Raw genomic sequence first — 16678 nt, forward strand, 5'->3', positions numbered from 1 at the left:
CTCCGGACTGGATTTTCGGACTCACCTCCAGCCGGACTCCGGACTGGATTTCCGGACTCATCTCCAGCCGGACTCCGGACTGGATTTCTGGACTCATTTCCAGCCGGACTCCGGACTGGACCTTCCGACTAACCCCTTCGATTCACTTCCATACGGTGCCCGCCCGTCCAGATAATCCATCAATCACACTTTCCCAAGTCACTCAAGGACTTGGAAAACTGGGGGGCAACTGATGGGGTGTAAAAATTCCAGCCTCTCACAGGCCGCCACCTGTCCTGGAGTAGGTGAACTCCAGCCTCTCACAGGCCGCCACCTGTCCTGGAGTAGGTGAGCTCCAGCCTCTCACAGGCCGCCACCTGTCCCGGAGTAGGTGAGCTCCAGCCTCTCACAGGCCGCCACCTGTCCCAGAGTAGGTGAGCTCCAGCCTCTCACAGGCCGCCACCTGTCCTGGACACCTCACCAGGTTTTTCCCTATAAATAGGGGTTCAAAGCTCAAACCAACGGGTAATGCGAAAAACCCTCTCCACCCAAAACTCTTAAGACTAGCTCTGCACTCCTGCTCATACTGACTTGAGTGTCGAAGGGCCTGTCCGGAGTAAAACCCGGGTTGGTCTTCTGACCTCGCTTGCCTTGTGCAGGACTCAGCCCTCATCAGGACTAAGCCACTTCGCTCCCCTTCACTCCGGTCCCTCAGGACTCAGCTCCTCTGGTCATCCAGCTCGGTCCTTACGTCATTGTCGTACCTGTTACCGATTTTCGGCCTAACACTGATGATCCAGTAATCTTCAAAACCATCAATAAACCACGCCATGACATATAATCAATCAATTCCTTCACTACTTAGAATCAGAAAAAACTCATTAAAAAATGCAACATCATAACCCAAAAAAAAAAAAAACAGGGAGATTAACAAGAAACATTGCGAAGAAATCCGACATACCATTCAAAAACAAAGCTATTGGTAAACCTATCAGATTAATACTAGGGCTAAATTTCCAGATCGGGAAAGAATCATGTAATTTGAAGCCCAAATAACAAAGAAATTTCAAAAAAAAAGAAAAACAAGTCAAGAAGCTGAAATGGAGATAAGAAACCCAAATTAGTCGTAACGATTTGGTAATTTAAGGACATTATATATAAGTTTTTTTTTACCTTGTTAGAGAAGAGGAGGTTTGGCTTTGAAGAGAGATGAAAGGAGACCTTCGCGAGACCATGATTATGGCGTTGTGAAGAAGATGAAGAAGAGGATTTGGTTACAGTAGCAGAAGCTGAGGCTGTTGGAAGAGAAGAAGCCATCTCTCTCTCTCTCTCTCTCTCTCTCTCTAATTTATTGATATGTGTTCGAAGAAAAGAAAAGAGGGATTTTGGTTTGGAGCGAGGGAGAAACGAGAAAAGCGAGGGAGAAGGGGAGAGTGAGTGTCGATGAAATCGAGAGAGAGAGTAGGGCTGGCAATTTCACCCGAAAAAAGAGGGGATCCGCCCGCCCCGCCCCGTTTGGCGCGGGGATTCCCCGATTTGATAGGGGAAGGGGCAGGGGAAGGGGAATTTAAAAATTCCCTAGTGCGGGGAGGGGAAGGGGAAGGGGATGTAGTTGTCCCCTCCCCGCCCCGCCCCTCCCCGCTCCCCCCGTTAATCAATGCCATTTTTTTGTATATTTTTAAGTGTTTTTTTTTTAAGGAAAACTACTAGAAACTCTGTGAATCGGCTACAAGATGTCCCCAAACATAAACTTAGCTTGTCTTTTCCTTTTAATTAGCTTCTGAGAGCATTTTGGGAACTATAATAACCTTTTGACAGATGTTGAAATAATAAAGACAAACTGAGTGTATGCCATTATCAAAAAATCGTAGTGCCAACATCGGTGGCGAAAATAAAATAATAAAATAATAAATTGCATTTTTATTTTGATTAGGGACTTAGGGTTTCCTTAATTCCTTCCCACGAAAGAAACATTGCTCAGGTTAGGGACACAGTTCACTTTTTGCATTTTGGTGATTCTCAAGCCTCTGAACATTGCTCAGGCATCTATTTGGGTTTATAACGCCTGTTGGTGCGACTGCTGCGAGGGCACTCAAGAGTCAAGTCAGTACTTCAAGGAATTTTGCTATCTTCTGAAGAGTAAGAAATATATCTCCTTCGTCTACAAGTATGTTAGTTTATAACATTTTTATATATTGAAATTGCATCAAGTTGATTAGGGACACCCATCATCAGTGTATCAATGACTAAAGAGGGGGTGATGGGGGGCGGGGCGGGGATTTTGTCCCCGAAGGATGCGGGGAGGGGAAGGGGATTAGATATTCCCCGCGGGGAGGGGAAGGGGATTCCCCACCATCCCCGTAGAGGGGAGGGGAAGGAGAGGGGGTAATTCCCCGCAAAGGGGAAGGGGTAGGGGACCCCAACATCCGGCCCCGACCCGCCCCGTTGCCAGCCCTAAGAGAGAGGGGTATGAGAAATGAGTTGTAACTTGTAAGTTGATAACTAGAAAATTGCCGTTTTGTGGGCCCAACATGTGATGAGTAAACGTGAGGGTCTGATTACCCCAATCTTGATTAAAGATCCATTAATCTTGTACTTGTTTAGGCTCTGTTTGTTTTGGATTTTGAGAAGGATAGTGAGTCTAAAACTGATTCTTGGACACACAATCGGTTCTCAAAATCCAAACTAATTTGAGTCCAATAATCGGTAATCCCCCCTCCCCCCTTAACGTTATTCGTTAGTTTTTAAAGGCAAAGGAAAACTTTAAAGGGGGTGAATTTATCCTCAAGCAGTGAAGTTGGGGTTTGACTTTGTTTTGGATTTTGAATACCGATTATGAGTCTAAAACTGATTAATGGACTCAAAATTTAAACGTAAATTTTGAGTCAAATAATCAGTTTTTAGCTCACAATCAGTTCTCAAAATCCCAAACAAACAAAGAATCAATTTTTGAGTCCAAAACTGGTGATTGGACTCAAAATTGGTTCTCAAAATCCAAAACAAACAGGGTCTAAACTATTCGTTTTTGTAGGTTTTGATATTAGGATTGGATGTTCCTTTGGTGGGACCAAGTTCCATTTGGGTTAGGTCGCCTCGTAATGGCTTGGAAGATCACAATTACACATATGTCTCCTGTGAACGATCCAAACGTTGACCTTTAAGATTGAACTCAGCAGTAGTATCCACATAGCCGAACTTGTAATTTAAGGTCTTGTTCCTTTAAGATTATGCCAACCGATTGTGAGTCCAAAACCAATTATTGGACTCAAAATTAAGCTCTACTCTTAAATCTCTAGTCCTCTTCATTTTATGCTCTACTACTAAGCTACCTAGTAACTTTGAAAAAAACTATCTAGTTGTGCAACTGTTGAAGAAACTCGCAACCTGCTTAGTCTATAGGGTAAAAAGATTGAAATACCATTTTTTTTCTATGTGCTCAATTTTTAGAGTTTTTAAAGAAATAATAAGAACAACAAGAAAATAATACATAAAAAATCATAATTTTAAGCAAAAAGGAAATTTTTTATAAAAATCTAAAAAATAGGCAAGAAGAAGGTTGTGAGGAGGAGGAGAAGAAAAGAAGAAGAAGAAAATGAAAAGAAAAAAAATAGAAAACCCTCCAAAAAATCAGAGAAGAAAATGAAGAAAAAATAAAACAATAAACGACCGTCACCCATTCGTAAACATATGCTACCTATAAACATACATTACCCTGATAGACTTCGCAAATTTATAACTAAGGGAAAATGACAATCGAGATATCAATTTGGTGATCGATGAATCTCTAATCCAAATGATCTTCAAGAAGCCTTACGAGCCGGCATGATTTTCAATAGAAGAAGCTTTGTCCTCAACTTTCACATTGGTTAGTCTTCTTCTCCTTCTATCATCTCTTTCTTTAGAACTCTATGACAACATGAAGAAAGTTATATTCTTTTTTTTTATGGGTAAGCTGGGGTTAGGCGGACCCCTACCCATCACATCTCTTTCTTTAGAAATCTAAATAAAGAAAGATGATACAATAGTAGGAACAAGGCCATTGCCCAATCCTTAGATCAATGTCTAAGGAAAAGGGCGGAACAACTCAAAACAAAGCAAGAGAAAAGAAATACATGTGCTGGATTAGTGCGACTGGTGAGGCTTGAGACACGCGTGATCCCTAGAGCAAGACACCATACTCAGGTGAAGCCATGTTTACTGTGATCTAGGATGTCTATTATCTTCTGGCTATACTTTCTTATTCTCTGTCTTTTTCTCAACCTCTGAATTTTTTGGGTTCTGTTTTTCTTTGATGGAGGAGTTCTGTTTTCTTTTGTTGGGGGTGCTCTTCTTCGGCTGCTTTCTATTTTCCTTTTTTCCTTTGAATTTTTTGCCATGAGTCTTCTTCAGTGGGATTGGATTACAATTGGAAAGTCCCTTCCTCCAGGGTTTCTAAAGGCGAGAATCTATTTCATTGATTCTTGAGGGATTGTCGCTGTGAAACGTCTATATGGGACTCCATTTGCCTCGGAGTGCCCTCCATTGATGGTGAATTTTTTTCGTGGGTCTATTCTATTTCCAACACACCATATTAGTTCTCCATATAGAGATAAAATGCCTCTCAAGCTCTAAGGGAGTGGATATGGATTGTCCATCTTCTTGACACCATACTTGGCTACATTAAGCTCCTATGCATAGTTGACATTATGAAGATTGTTTAGGTCCTCATTAAATTGCACAATCAAAGTACCATTCCTAAAGAATTGAAATATCATTTTTTTTTACTTCTTGCTCAATTTTTAGAGTTTTTAAAGAAATAAGAGAAAGAAGAAGAAAAGGAAAATAAAAAATGAAAATCATAAATTTAGGGAAGAAGAACAAATTTTAAAAATCCTTAAAATTAGGTAAGAAAAAGTATGTGAAGGAGGTTGAAAAGCATATAAATAGACAAAAAAACCTTTAAAATCGTGCAAGAATGAGAACTAAGGAGCAGAAAAGAAGAAGAAAATGGGAAAAAAAAAAAAAACCACTCTTATAAATCGAAAAGAAGAAGAAAAACAAAAAAACGAGCATCACCCATTTAGTAAGCATGTGCTACCTAAAAACATACAATACCCTTTACAGTTAGACAATTTATAACCAAGGGAAAACGACAACGAGATAACAATTGGCTGATCATTTTTATTAAATTGGACTAGCATCAGAACACCTTCAATCGGACAATATTTCTTTTCTTATTAGTGTGTAGGTAATTGATATTGGCACTGCCATATTTTGATAATTGCACAAACTCATCTTGTCTTTTCCTTTTTAGTTGGCTTCAAAGAGCTTTATTCTTGAATGTTCAGCTTCAATGAACTGTAATGACCTTTGACAATTGTTTAAATAAGAAAAGACAAGATGAGTTTGTGCAATTATCAAAGCATGGCAGTGCCAATATCAGTAGCCTATATAAATTAAAGGTCCCTGTAAAGTAAAACTAGAACAATGGTGGTTCCTCACTTCTTTTCATACGTAATCAAGCAATGGAAAAGTATAAAATTTCGGAAAAGTTTTCCTTTTTAGAAAATTTCCAAAATATTCCTTCAATCCAAACAGGGCTTTGAAAGTTACAAGTGCCACTGATATGCCTTGTACTCCATGGTATGCAAACAGAAAAAGGGTACCCTTTACTAAAAAGTTAACCTACGCGCCCCCCAAATGATACAACACTAGAACGTCTTAACAGACCTTTCAACGTGACTTCAAAGCAGCTAGAGCAAGAACTTGCGTGCACTTCATGTGCCTTTCAAAACGGACATTACACTCATTGTATAATCTAAATTTCAACCATTTCAATCCAAAAACTCTGATCTAAACTCTCTTTCCATGGAAACCCAACTCCCCACCATCATCTCACCACCTCCCCATTCTATCTCAATCGATACCCTTGAATCTTCCATACAAAATCTCATAACAAACTGGCAAAGAAGACAGAAATATCAACACCTTCTATGTTTCTTTCACATACAAGAAGAAGATGGTAGTACTAAGAGAGCTCCATGGAGAACCCACTTGGCCAAATTCCTCGAATCAACGCCAATTCACATTGTTGCACTCTCTCTTCTCCTACTCGATCTCACCTTCACCGCCCTCGATCTCTCGTCATCCCTTGTATCTTGTAAGGAGAAGAAGAGTGAAGGGAATAAGGTGTTTCATTGGGGAGGAATTGCTATATTGGCCGTGCTTTTGGCCAAGACGGTGGCTTTAGTGGTGGTGCTTGGTGGGTCATATTTTGGGAGGCCGGGTCGAGTGGTCGATGGATTGGTGGTGATGGTGGCATTGTTGTTAGAAGTGTTGGTTGATGGGGACTTTGGTGGGCTGATTGTGGTGGTGAGCCTTTGGCGCGTGGTGAGGGTGGTGGAAAGTGCATTTGAGCTCAGTGATGAGGCCATTGAGGCTCAGATGGAGGAGATAGTATGTCAATTTCAGTTGCTACGAGATGAGAATCAATCACTCAGGGAGGCCACTAATGAGAAGGATGACAGGATAGCAGAGCTGGAAGAGGCCCTAGCAAAAAAAGGATAGCAGATTCATTAATTTCTATTGGGAAGGAAGACATGTTATAAAGATGTAGGACAAAGAAAAGTATTATATGAAGAAATAAAATCAACATGCGGTGAAAAGTATGCAAATTAAGGGCACGTTTGGCTACCATGATTTTTTATTTATTTATTTATTTATTTATTTATTTATTATAAACCTGCGTTTCGAGTGGTGAGAGAGGGGTAAGGCGGGTGAAGTGGGTAAAAATCAATAAAAAATAAGAAACCAGCGATCTTAAGTGGTGAGAAGTGACTAAAAATCAGGAAACAAAAACCTCTAATCAAAATAGGATCATTATTATTTTTTTCCACTTCTCACCCTCATCTCAATCGTGCCCTCTCAATTCTCTCTCCTCCCACCAGCCCTACCCCTCTCACCACTTAAAGACACTAATTTGTCATGAAAAAAAATCCTGACCGCCGGACATGGCCTAAGGCCAGAAGGTGCACTTAGCTCTTCTTTCAAATGTAGGGTTGTAACTTGGGTCGGGCCCAACCCGACAGGTCTCAGCCAGTTTTGGCTTGGATCGGGTTGGCCTTTCCCCCGATTTTGTTGGGAAAAGCCAACCAAATTAAATTCCTGGCTGGGTTGGGCTTGGCCAACCTGACCCAAGCCAAACCCAACTCCATCCCCTAATTTTAGGGCAGTGATAAATCGATCCCCTTATATCTTAAATCGATCCCGTTTAACATAAAACGTTTGGGCTTGTGAGTAAACTTTTCATCTGCCGTTGAACACCTAACCCTATCTTCTTCTTTTTTCCTTTGCTCTTTTTATCTCAGGCCAACTCGACCTTACTCAATCTGATCTGAAAAAACCAGGTTAGCTGGGTTGGGTTAGAGTTGACTGGATGAGGTAATTCTAAGTCGGTTTGGGTTAGGGTTTGTTCCTTGCAAAGACTGGAATCAGGAATAATTCTTGATATCTTTGGCCCTGTTTCTTACTTTCTTGGGGATTTTGAGAACTGATTGTGAGTATTAGATTCAAAATTAAGGCCCTGTTTATTTCGGATCTTGAGAACTGAATGTGAGCCCAAACCTGATTTTTGGACTCAAGTAGGAAAAAATTGACAACATAAATATGCAGCCCAATCCATTGCTTAACCAAGAAAGAATAATAGACAACAGCTGTTTAAATACAGCAAATGCAGTCAAAGCCCCATAAATACCAATAAATCTTGAAACAAACTCTAGTAAAACCACCACTATCACAACCCCTACCTCTCACAATAAAAAAAATACAAAGATTACCCTCGAATCTCCTTTGTCTTCTTTTTTTTCTCTGATAAAACAATCATATACACTCTATACCTGAAACCCCCTCTGTTGCAGCCAAAAAACAGGAGGGTTCCTAAACCAATATAAATGGGAAACTCTTCCCCCAAAATTGAGACCAATACAGCTTGAACAAAAGGGTAGGACTCCCTACCCTTTCACAGGACTTCGTACCCTTTCGCAGGACACGAAGGAACTGCCGGACGCATCATTCAAGGTGCCCAAACAGCATTATACTAAGGGAACACAGTATCCAAAGACCAAGTTTGTGGTCTTTGTTTTCATTCTTTCCATGGAAGACATGGCTCTGGGAACCGAGACGAAACCATGCCCTAACACTTGAACCTGGAACCCTTAGGAAAACCAATCTGTGGCCAAGCCCACCAAACTTCATCGGATTACACTACCCTACCACTAAAGTAAACAGACCGACAGAGTACCGGAAGCAAAATTTCAAGCAAAACTGCCACCGTCAAGGTCACGAATTGGCTGCCTTCTCAAGCTTCTCCTTTTCTATCTCTGTTCTCCTCTGCTCAGCATGCTGCGCAACACCACTTGCAAGGGCCTGGAAGTGGAAGTCCAGGGTCTGCATAAGGTTCTGAAACCTTGCGGGATTGGATACTTGCATGACTGTAATTACAATACACAGGAAAGATAGACATGTATAAATATGCATACATGAAAAGAGCCCAACACATTCTGAACTAAGTTTCTAATAGTTAAAGAGTGAGGCTTACCTTTGACGGTGTCAACAAAGAAAACAAAGGGATCCACCTCATCAATCGGTGACTGCAACTCTTCATCATCACTATAATCCTCATCTGAGTCGTCATCCTCATCAATTGATCGGAAAGCCTTTGCCTGAGCTCCAAACCATCAAATGCCATGATCAGGGAAATTACGGTCTACATCCATTGGTGAAAGAAATGAAAAAAAAGGGAAAAACAATTCGGAAATCAGCTAAATAAGTAATAAGCACATGCTCAAACAAGTTGTGAAAATGCTGCTGCAAAATTTTTCCCTGTTCTCTATGTGAAAATAGAAACACCTATATGTAAAAGCCCTCGTATCTTCAAATTGGGAAATAAAAAGGATGCGAAAAAAGTAACAGCAAAAAGATTTTTAAAATTAAAGAATGCACCTAATCGTAAATCAACCTAATTGTGAATCACAACTTGCAAGATCCACTGGTCACCTAAGATAAATCAAAATCCAGATAACATGCTATTGCTTAAAAACTGGAATTTTGTTACAGCCACTGAGATTGTCAAAATGGACAAAAAACCAAGCAGATTTCTCAAATTAAACAAATTACTGAAATCCTTTCACAGATTCCAGTTGAAATATAATTCTCTATTGGTAAATGAATATCAAGAAGTTACAACATACTTTTATACTACATATTCTGAAGACCTACAGATTCCTTAAACTTCTTCAATTTACATGAATTGCAATATGTAAAACTGTGAACCACAGATTTTATTTTTTATTTTTTTAAATCAAAATCAAGATAACCAAGCTCCTTAGAAATTGAAAGTTCAACCTAGAATGCCCACAAGCATTGTTATAAAATTTGTGAACTAGTTTGAACCAATCAAGCATAATGCATGTACTTGAGGACATTACTTATATCAAGGAGGGAGGCGACTATAATGAGGAAGACAATGACTTACCAATCTTTACAATTGATATTTGTCATTTGATGTTTGAGACTTTGAGAATTGATATGATCTTGTCTTTATTATTTTTTAAATTAGTATCCAATATGCATGGGGTTTAGATGAGAAATAGATGATTAGTATGTGACAAGTTTATTACCACAAAATTCGTATTATGATATTAATAAACTAATTCCAATGGTTTCAATTTAAATTAATGGATTTAGATGGAAAATGAATAATTGGCTATTTTATTATTACTACAACTCAACTAAGCCTTTGCCCCAAACTAGTTGGGGTCGGCTGGCTATTTTATTATTCTCTGAGTTATTATAATTTTTTATATTATATAAATCAGAATGAATCCTACAACTAACGATCCAGTACAATTCGACCCCTATTACAATGTACGATTCTATTTCAATTTTCAAAGCATGTCCCACAAGCACAGAAAAACAAGATGGATTTCTCAAATTCAACCAAACTATGGAAAACTGTAGGAGAGCCCTTGGTCATCAATGCTATTCAACTGTACTTATAAATATGTAAATATCGCTTACATTACGCTTTCACCCCATTCCATGTTTAACATACCTGTGCTGCGAACTTTTGATGCTTAAGACTATCAGCCTCATCGCCCTCCTCAGCATCGACTCCCATTTCATTGTCAGACTCATCCTCTTCATCGTCGTCCTCATCAGTTTGGAAGCCATCCATGTCATCGTCATCGTCATCACCATCTTCCTCCTTCGCAGCTTCTGTCCATAAGAAACAAAAAGAAAAGGATGAAGATAAAAGGAGAACCACCATCTCAATACCCAGCAATCTAACATAATTAAACATTTTGTGCAAATGTCTTGTATTCTGGCATTATACAAGACCCTAATGGACTAATGTGCGCACCGCACACGCGGGTCGAGCTCGCGTGTGCAGAAGGGAAATTTAATTTTCAGATTTCCTTTAAAGGGTATTTCGGTAAATTTCCTCATGTAGTGGCATTGATATATGTCACATGTTAGGGTTACGGTTTTGAGTTTTTCTTTGGGTTTCTTGGCCAAGAAGAGAGTTTGTAGCCCTAGATTGAAATAGTGAAAATCTTTCCCAGTGGAACGAACCACGTAAATCCTGCGTTTCTTGTGTGATTCTGTGATTGCATCGTTTCTTGATGTTTTGTTGCACATCGTGTTCAATCCATATTCGAGAAGTTAATTCTCGTCTTTTCAACAAAACCGTCATGAATATGGATTTCCAATAAAGAAGAGGAACTAAGTTGACAGGGGGGGGGGGGGGGGGGAATTATTGAAATATGGAGCAATACCAGTAACTTGATCCTTGTAGGCAACAAGCAGGTCTAGTGTCGCTCTAAACACACGACCCAATGCTTCCCCTGGTAGCTGATCAGCGGGTAGTGCAAGAAGTGAAGTCAAGCCCAAGCAACACACTCTCTTATCATATTCCCTGCAATCACGAAAGACTTTAAAACAACTTGAGAAAGATCAACACTTAAAAGAAAATAATATGAGAAGCATAGAGGACCTTCTAAAATTTGCTCGTACACCACTCTTTTTAACTTGTTGTAACATCTGAAACCAAAGATTAAATACGTCTGTTGCTACCCCAAGCTTTTGCAGTATGCCGAGCGTCAAATTTGCATTGTAGTAAAGTGCATCAGCAATCTACAGAATAATGTAATTTGATTTCTTCATAAGTATTTTGTGAAATACGAATTTACTTAATCAACACAGTCAAAACAAATGCATTGCTTTTATTTTGAACTTCATGAAAAAATAATAACAAAAGTATGTTAATTGCTAATAGCAAGACATCAAAGACATCCAAAGGCATCATTAAAGATGCCCTACATAGAATGACAATGAGTAGAATGTGAATAATTGATTGATACAAGAATGACTGGATGCTTTAAATTTCATATAGATACCACATCTGATTTGAGAAACTATGTAATGCTGTGTTGTCTGGTTATGAGAAGATGATACATCTCGGACTTTCCTTCGCGATGATATAAAAATTATGAAATGCTACATGTATTGTAACCACTATTACAGACTATAAAATATAGAATAATTAGAAATTATGAGAGAGAGAGAGAGAGAGAGAGAGAGAGGAAATTGGTGAGGGGACAAGTGTCTCTGATTACATTAAACTGACTATAATGCTCTACAATGGACTTTTACACTGTTACAAAAGACACTTGCTGACTTGCCCCATCTAATGAAGGCGACTTAATGTATACATTCTTGCATCACTATATTACAAAGTAAAATCTAGAATCATAGAATAATATAGATTGTAAGAAAAGAGAATGCAATGACAGGAAGTCAGAATTTATATTAGCATTTAGGCCACGTTTGGATACCTCATGTTTTTGTATTTGGATTTGAATTTGAGTTTTGGATACAAAATACATCAATCATCTTCATGCTCACGTTCAATGTTTTGAAAATCAGAATCGAATCGTAAATCGTAATCAGGGTCGAATCGTATCGGATTGTAAATCGTAAGATTCATTCAAAAATATAAAAAATTATAAATAAATTAAAGAATAAAAATAGCCAATTATTCATTTTACATCAAACTCATTAATTCAAACAGAAACTACCATGATTAGCATTCAATATCGTAATACGAATTGTTTTATTGACAAACTTGACACATACTAATCATCTAATTCTCATCCAAACCATGCATCTTGATTAATAATCTTTAAAAAAAGACAAGATCATATCAATTCTCAAAGTTTCAAACATCAAATGACAAATACCAATCATAAAAGACGGGAATCGATGTTGTCCTTAATATGGTAGTCTCCCACCTCGACTCCCACCTCGATGTGAGTAATGCCCTTAACAAATGCTTTGTGCTCGACTGCTTTGATTCGTTCGAAGTCCTACTCCTCCTCTGTCTTCTTCCTTCTAATGAGAGGGATTTCAAAGGCTTCTTGTAATGTAGAAAGGAAATGAGGTCTTTTGAAAGAAAGACATATTTTCTTTTATACAAAACTTAATTTGGATAAATCGCATAAATCGTATGAATCGTACGATTTATGATCGAATCGTAAGATTCAATAAAAAATCGTAAGATTCATACAAATTAAGATTCAATCATGGGATTCAAATCGTTTTGCCTAAGAATTGTAAATCGAACCGTAAATCATAAGATTTTCAAAACAATGCTCACGTTGTACTAGAGAGAGAGAGAGAGGGGGGGGGAGGGATGTCTCGCTGCTGCGGCAGCAAGGTCGAGGAACAGCGAGGGTGAAGGTACTTGCCACAAATATGGATTTCCAAATAATGTCTTGCAAAACAGATTTGAAAATCTGATCTTTTTTCACTGTTGTAGTTGATTTGGAAATTTATGGATTTGATCCAGATCCAAATCTCTACTGCCAAATGTAAGAAATCCAAATCTAAAGCTTGTGGGTATCCAAACGTGGCCTTAGAGAAGTCAAAATACAGGTTAACTATAAATTTGTGTTTGTAGTACACAGACAAAAAAAAATAGATATAGTGTCATTCCAAGTGTCAAGTAAAGGAAACGGAAAACGATGCTCACCACTTGTATCAAGAGGCATTTCAAGTATGGCTTCTCTGAACGTTGCAAACGGTCAATTGTGACTCTCACATACGGCTCAACCCAACGATCCACCTGACCTTTGCAATTTTGAAACACTACTTCAATAAGCTTGGGAGCAGGTTCAATATCATGGTCCTCCATAGTTTTATCCGCCATTACCTGCATATTATAAGTCATCAACAAGGTTGCTTATTGCACATAAACACCATATAATCATAAGCATGGTTTTAAATTTCAGAAGGGATCTAAATTTAAAACCGAAACCGAAATTTAAAAATTTTGGCCAAAATTATAAGATTTATACTGAAAATGCCACATAAATTTCGGTGGAAATTTCAGTCTTCTTGGCTGAGGCCGAGACCGAAATTTCAAACCTGGATCAGAAGATAACCTATGATGACAAGTTCTTACAACTTTTCTCTGGACTTACGCTGAAGCTATGGTCAACGAAGCATTTGAAAATTTCAGTTACTCACAGATGAAAGCATATTCCAAAGGCTTTGTTGGTAATCTGGATCCTTGCAGGTGAGAAAATGTGCAGTGCTCCTGGATATGTAATTGTCCAACGGCACCAGAATATCTACACGAAAATATATTTGTAAAACCTAAAAGTACAAGAACAGAAATAGCATCTGGATCTGCTTCAACAATAAAGTGCACTATATAAGCCTTTTAGATGGAATCCACATTTATATGTAACACACAAACATCAACAATATCTGAGAGGCATAGGAGAAAGTGGGAAAACATAAAATGTACGGGGACAATAACTTAGAACTATGTTGAAAATACCAGAAAAGAAACAACACTTTAGCATGTCACCGGATATAAAAATACATTATATGGAAGTAATTTACAAAGTGAATGACCTCTCTCCAGTGTCGTTAAAATGTGAACAAAGACACTTACAGAACAAAAGCATACATACATTTTGTATACCTGTACACACCCCATTTTGTCGGGTCCCACAGTACCAAATTAACCTAAATGTATTAGAGAGAGAGAGAGGTACAGCCTTACCTCTTGTCTTCCAGATTGAGTAACATCAATGATTAGGTATGAAGAAATGGCGGAATAACGCAGCTTATAAGTAGTAACTAAAAAAACTAATCACATTGATATCCAACTAATCCTAGATTGTCTCCTAGAGAAGCAGAGGCCCAATTAATAGATCTAAAAAGGAACCCCACGTGCAATGGACCAGTCTAACCCTAATAACCTAGGTTCTGATCTTCATCGAAGAACACAGTGGTGCCTGCCTCAATAGCTGGCATGTTAGTTTCTTGTTTTTTAACAGATAAAAAAATTATTGGACGGCAAAATATGCAAATATAAAGAGAAAAAACAGGGCCCAGTATAAAAGGGCCAAACAAAGCTAAAGAATATATCAGGCTTGCAGACAATGCACAAAACAAACACTGTATCCTAGAGACCAAGCATATGATTCAAAATACCCATCAAGGATCTGCCTTTGAGAGATCACAAGTCGCACAAATGTCATAGGTTGCAACTCAATCTTCAAAAAATATTTGATTCCCTGCTGAACGAATCGATCATGTGAAATGTCTATAACACTCCTATGTTTGATAGTCCATATATTATAGCTTGATGATAAATGTGCCCCATTGAAGTGGTTTTATAACTTGAACTTTTTAACTCAAGCCATAGAACCAATAAAAAGGCAGTAAAAGTAAACAAGGTGCATTTTGTCTTCTGGATATTGAACTTTTACTAATCAAGGGCATATGATGTAATTTACATGGTCACCCACCACATTAATAAAATAATGAATCACGAGATGGCTCTTCATGATTCCTTTTCTCTAACAATTTTCTTGAATAATATGCAATCTGCCCCCAAAGAGAGTCAATAAACTCTTAACTACAAAGCATAGAAAGAAAGAATAAACTAGCATCATACTATTAACCAAATAACAAAAAATAGTTGAACACAACAGCTATTCCATTGTAGCAATACAATAAGTTCATTAAAGATTCAGAAAAGGAAATGCAACACATATTATTATTGGCGGCTATAAAATAACAAGAGAATGAATTGTCAAAATGAATCAAAAGAAGAAAAAAAATACATGGAAACTTACTTTCGAAGAAATCTATCGCCCAATCTGCTAATGCTTCCATCATCAATGGCCAAAGACTCCACATTTCCATAGAAATTGTCGGAGAAATAAATGTCATGTATGAGACAATTTCCAGAACCTCCTCATAAACCTCTGTGAAAGAAAAAAAGATGCCAAATCCAAACTATGAGAAAGTGTTCTTTAGAAAGATGAACAAAAGAAAACTCCAAAGATCTTAAGATCCTGAATGAAACATTATTTTTCGTTAATTCATTTACTATGAGCAATAGAAAGGAAGCATGCTGGTAAAGATTAGATCAACCAATATTATATCTCTAAGAAAGTTAATGAACACAGTCAATGCATCGATCGACTATAAATTCATAGCACGCGCAAGTATAGGAGCCATAATGCTGAAAAATAAAGGTGACAATAAATTTTGAGAAATGACATTTGTACTCCCTACAGTATCAATAGTAACAACCATTTTTTTAGAGGTCATTTCACTTTCGTCACGACTAAGTGTGTCGCCCAAAATCAGCCCATCCACGTTTTTGTGAATGGCTGAGAATAGTCTCACCAAAAAAACATGTTTTTTAATCTCATGTATTTTAATCAGAGTCATATATGAAACAGTGAAAGGCTGATTGCCAGGGGATTAACTTAGCTGTGATGGAGATGAAACAGGTTCTTTTATTTAATCTTGAAAATAAAAATAATGATATAAGTGCCCATTACAATGGTTACATCAGTTATTTAATTGACAGTGATCAATAAATGTATGGTGTTCATATTTGCAACCCTGAATCAAAGTGAGGAGTGCATAGCAGCATCATACATTTATTGATTATTGTGAATAAACATTGTCATTTGGAGGTGAATAGTTGTGATCAGTGACTATTAACTTCAAGGTAGAAATACATACATTAATTATCCCAACTATATATGGCTTTCAAATATAGGCCATGAAAAAATAACAACCCCAACTCAAGAAGATAGGATTTATTTAGGAGATAGAACAAGTGTTAAATGCAACTTTGTAAATGCAAATGCAAAGTGAATGCCAACACATACAGGTAATGGTAGGTTAAGCAGGCAACTCATTAGGCAGAATAAACATGTGGTCTGCCAAAATGTAGTCAAGTTCTGTTCGGAAGTAGTAAATGATATGAATAATATATTAATATATGATCAAAAGAAATATATTAATATATGATCAGAATTTATAAGCACCTATTACATTTCACATGCACATATATCTGCAAAACAGGCTTCCACAGACTAGAAAAAATACCTTGTCCATCTATTGTCAACATTCTACGCATTATAGGCAATAGAGACGGCTCAATCTGGATGAAAAGATGTGGCAGTCTGCTCACAGATTCAAGAATTGTGCTTATGGCACGCAAACAACCAGCTGCAGCCAGAGCACCTTGATCATCAGTGTTGTCATCGGCTGCAGATGTATCTATACACTTCCAAAATGCTGCAGCCTAAAATTGAAGAAAATGAAAAACAAATACAATGAA

At 37.9% G+C, this 16678-nt stretch overlaps 3 protein-coding genes across 6 annotated transcripts in view; 1 reads left to right on the forward strand and 2 right to left on the reverse strand.

Moving 5' to 3' along the window:
• The window catches only part of LOC143861896 (biotin carboxyl carrier protein of acetyl-CoA carboxylase 1, chloroplastic-like), a 28693-nt gene extending 27247 nt beyond the window's left edge, over positions 1-1446 (reverse strand). For 2 of the 4 annotated variants that reach the window (XR_013240063.1, XM_077372858.1), the window contains exon 1: positions 1153-1443. Coding sequence is in view for 3 of the 4 variants with exons in the window: in XM_077372858.1 (XP_077228973.1) it covers positions 1153-1296 (144 nt within the window). In the remaining variant the exon portion in view is untranslated. Of the gene's footprint in view, positions 1-1152 lie in introns of all 4 variants that reach the window. The other 2 variants (XM_077372859.1, XM_077372860.1) reach the window with 2 other exon arrangements.
• A 4370-nt stretch (positions 1447-5816) lies between these two features.
• Positions 5817-6623, forward strand: LOC143862565 (voltage-gated hydrogen channel-like protein). The gene has a single exon (XM_077373635.1). The coding sequence runs from the start codon at positions 5827-5829 to the stop codon at positions 6523-6525; it is 699 nt and encodes a 232-aa protein (XP_077229750.1). The 5' UTR covers positions 5817-5826; the 3' UTR covers positions 6526-6623.
• Positions 6624-7624: 1001 nt separating this feature from the next.
• LOC143860237 (importin beta-like SAD2) overlaps positions 7625-16678 on the reverse strand; it is a 34202-nt gene continuing 25148 nt past the window's right edge. Inside the window, exons 14-22 of the mRNA XM_077370800.1 lie at positions 16444-16642; positions 15171-15302; positions 13546-13649; positions 13049-13228; positions 11012-11151; positions 10794-10933; positions 10070-10233; positions 8555-8678; positions 7625-8447 (exon numbers count right to left, since the gene is read on the reverse strand). Of these exons, the coding sequence (XP_077226915.1) occupies positions 8296-8447; positions 8555-8678; positions 10070-10233; positions 10794-10933; positions 11012-11151; positions 13049-13228; positions 13546-13649; positions 15171-15302; positions 16444-16642 (1335 nt within the window). The 3' untranslated portion in view covers positions 7625-8295. The remainder of the gene's footprint in view (positions 8448-8554; positions 8679-10069; positions 10234-10793; positions 10934-11011; positions 11152-13048; positions 13229-13545; positions 13650-15170; positions 15303-16443; positions 16643-16678) is intronic.

This window comes from Tasmannia lanceolata, unplaced genomic scaffold (genome assembly GCF_043159265.1).
Source record: "Tasmannia lanceolata isolate RefF3 unplaced genomic scaffold, GAP_Taslan_0.1 ptg000037l, whole genome shotgun sequence".
In the NCBI taxonomy this organism is placed as follows: Eukaryota; Viridiplantae; Streptophyta; class Magnoliopsida; order Canellales; family Winteraceae; genus Tasmannia; species Tasmannia lanceolata.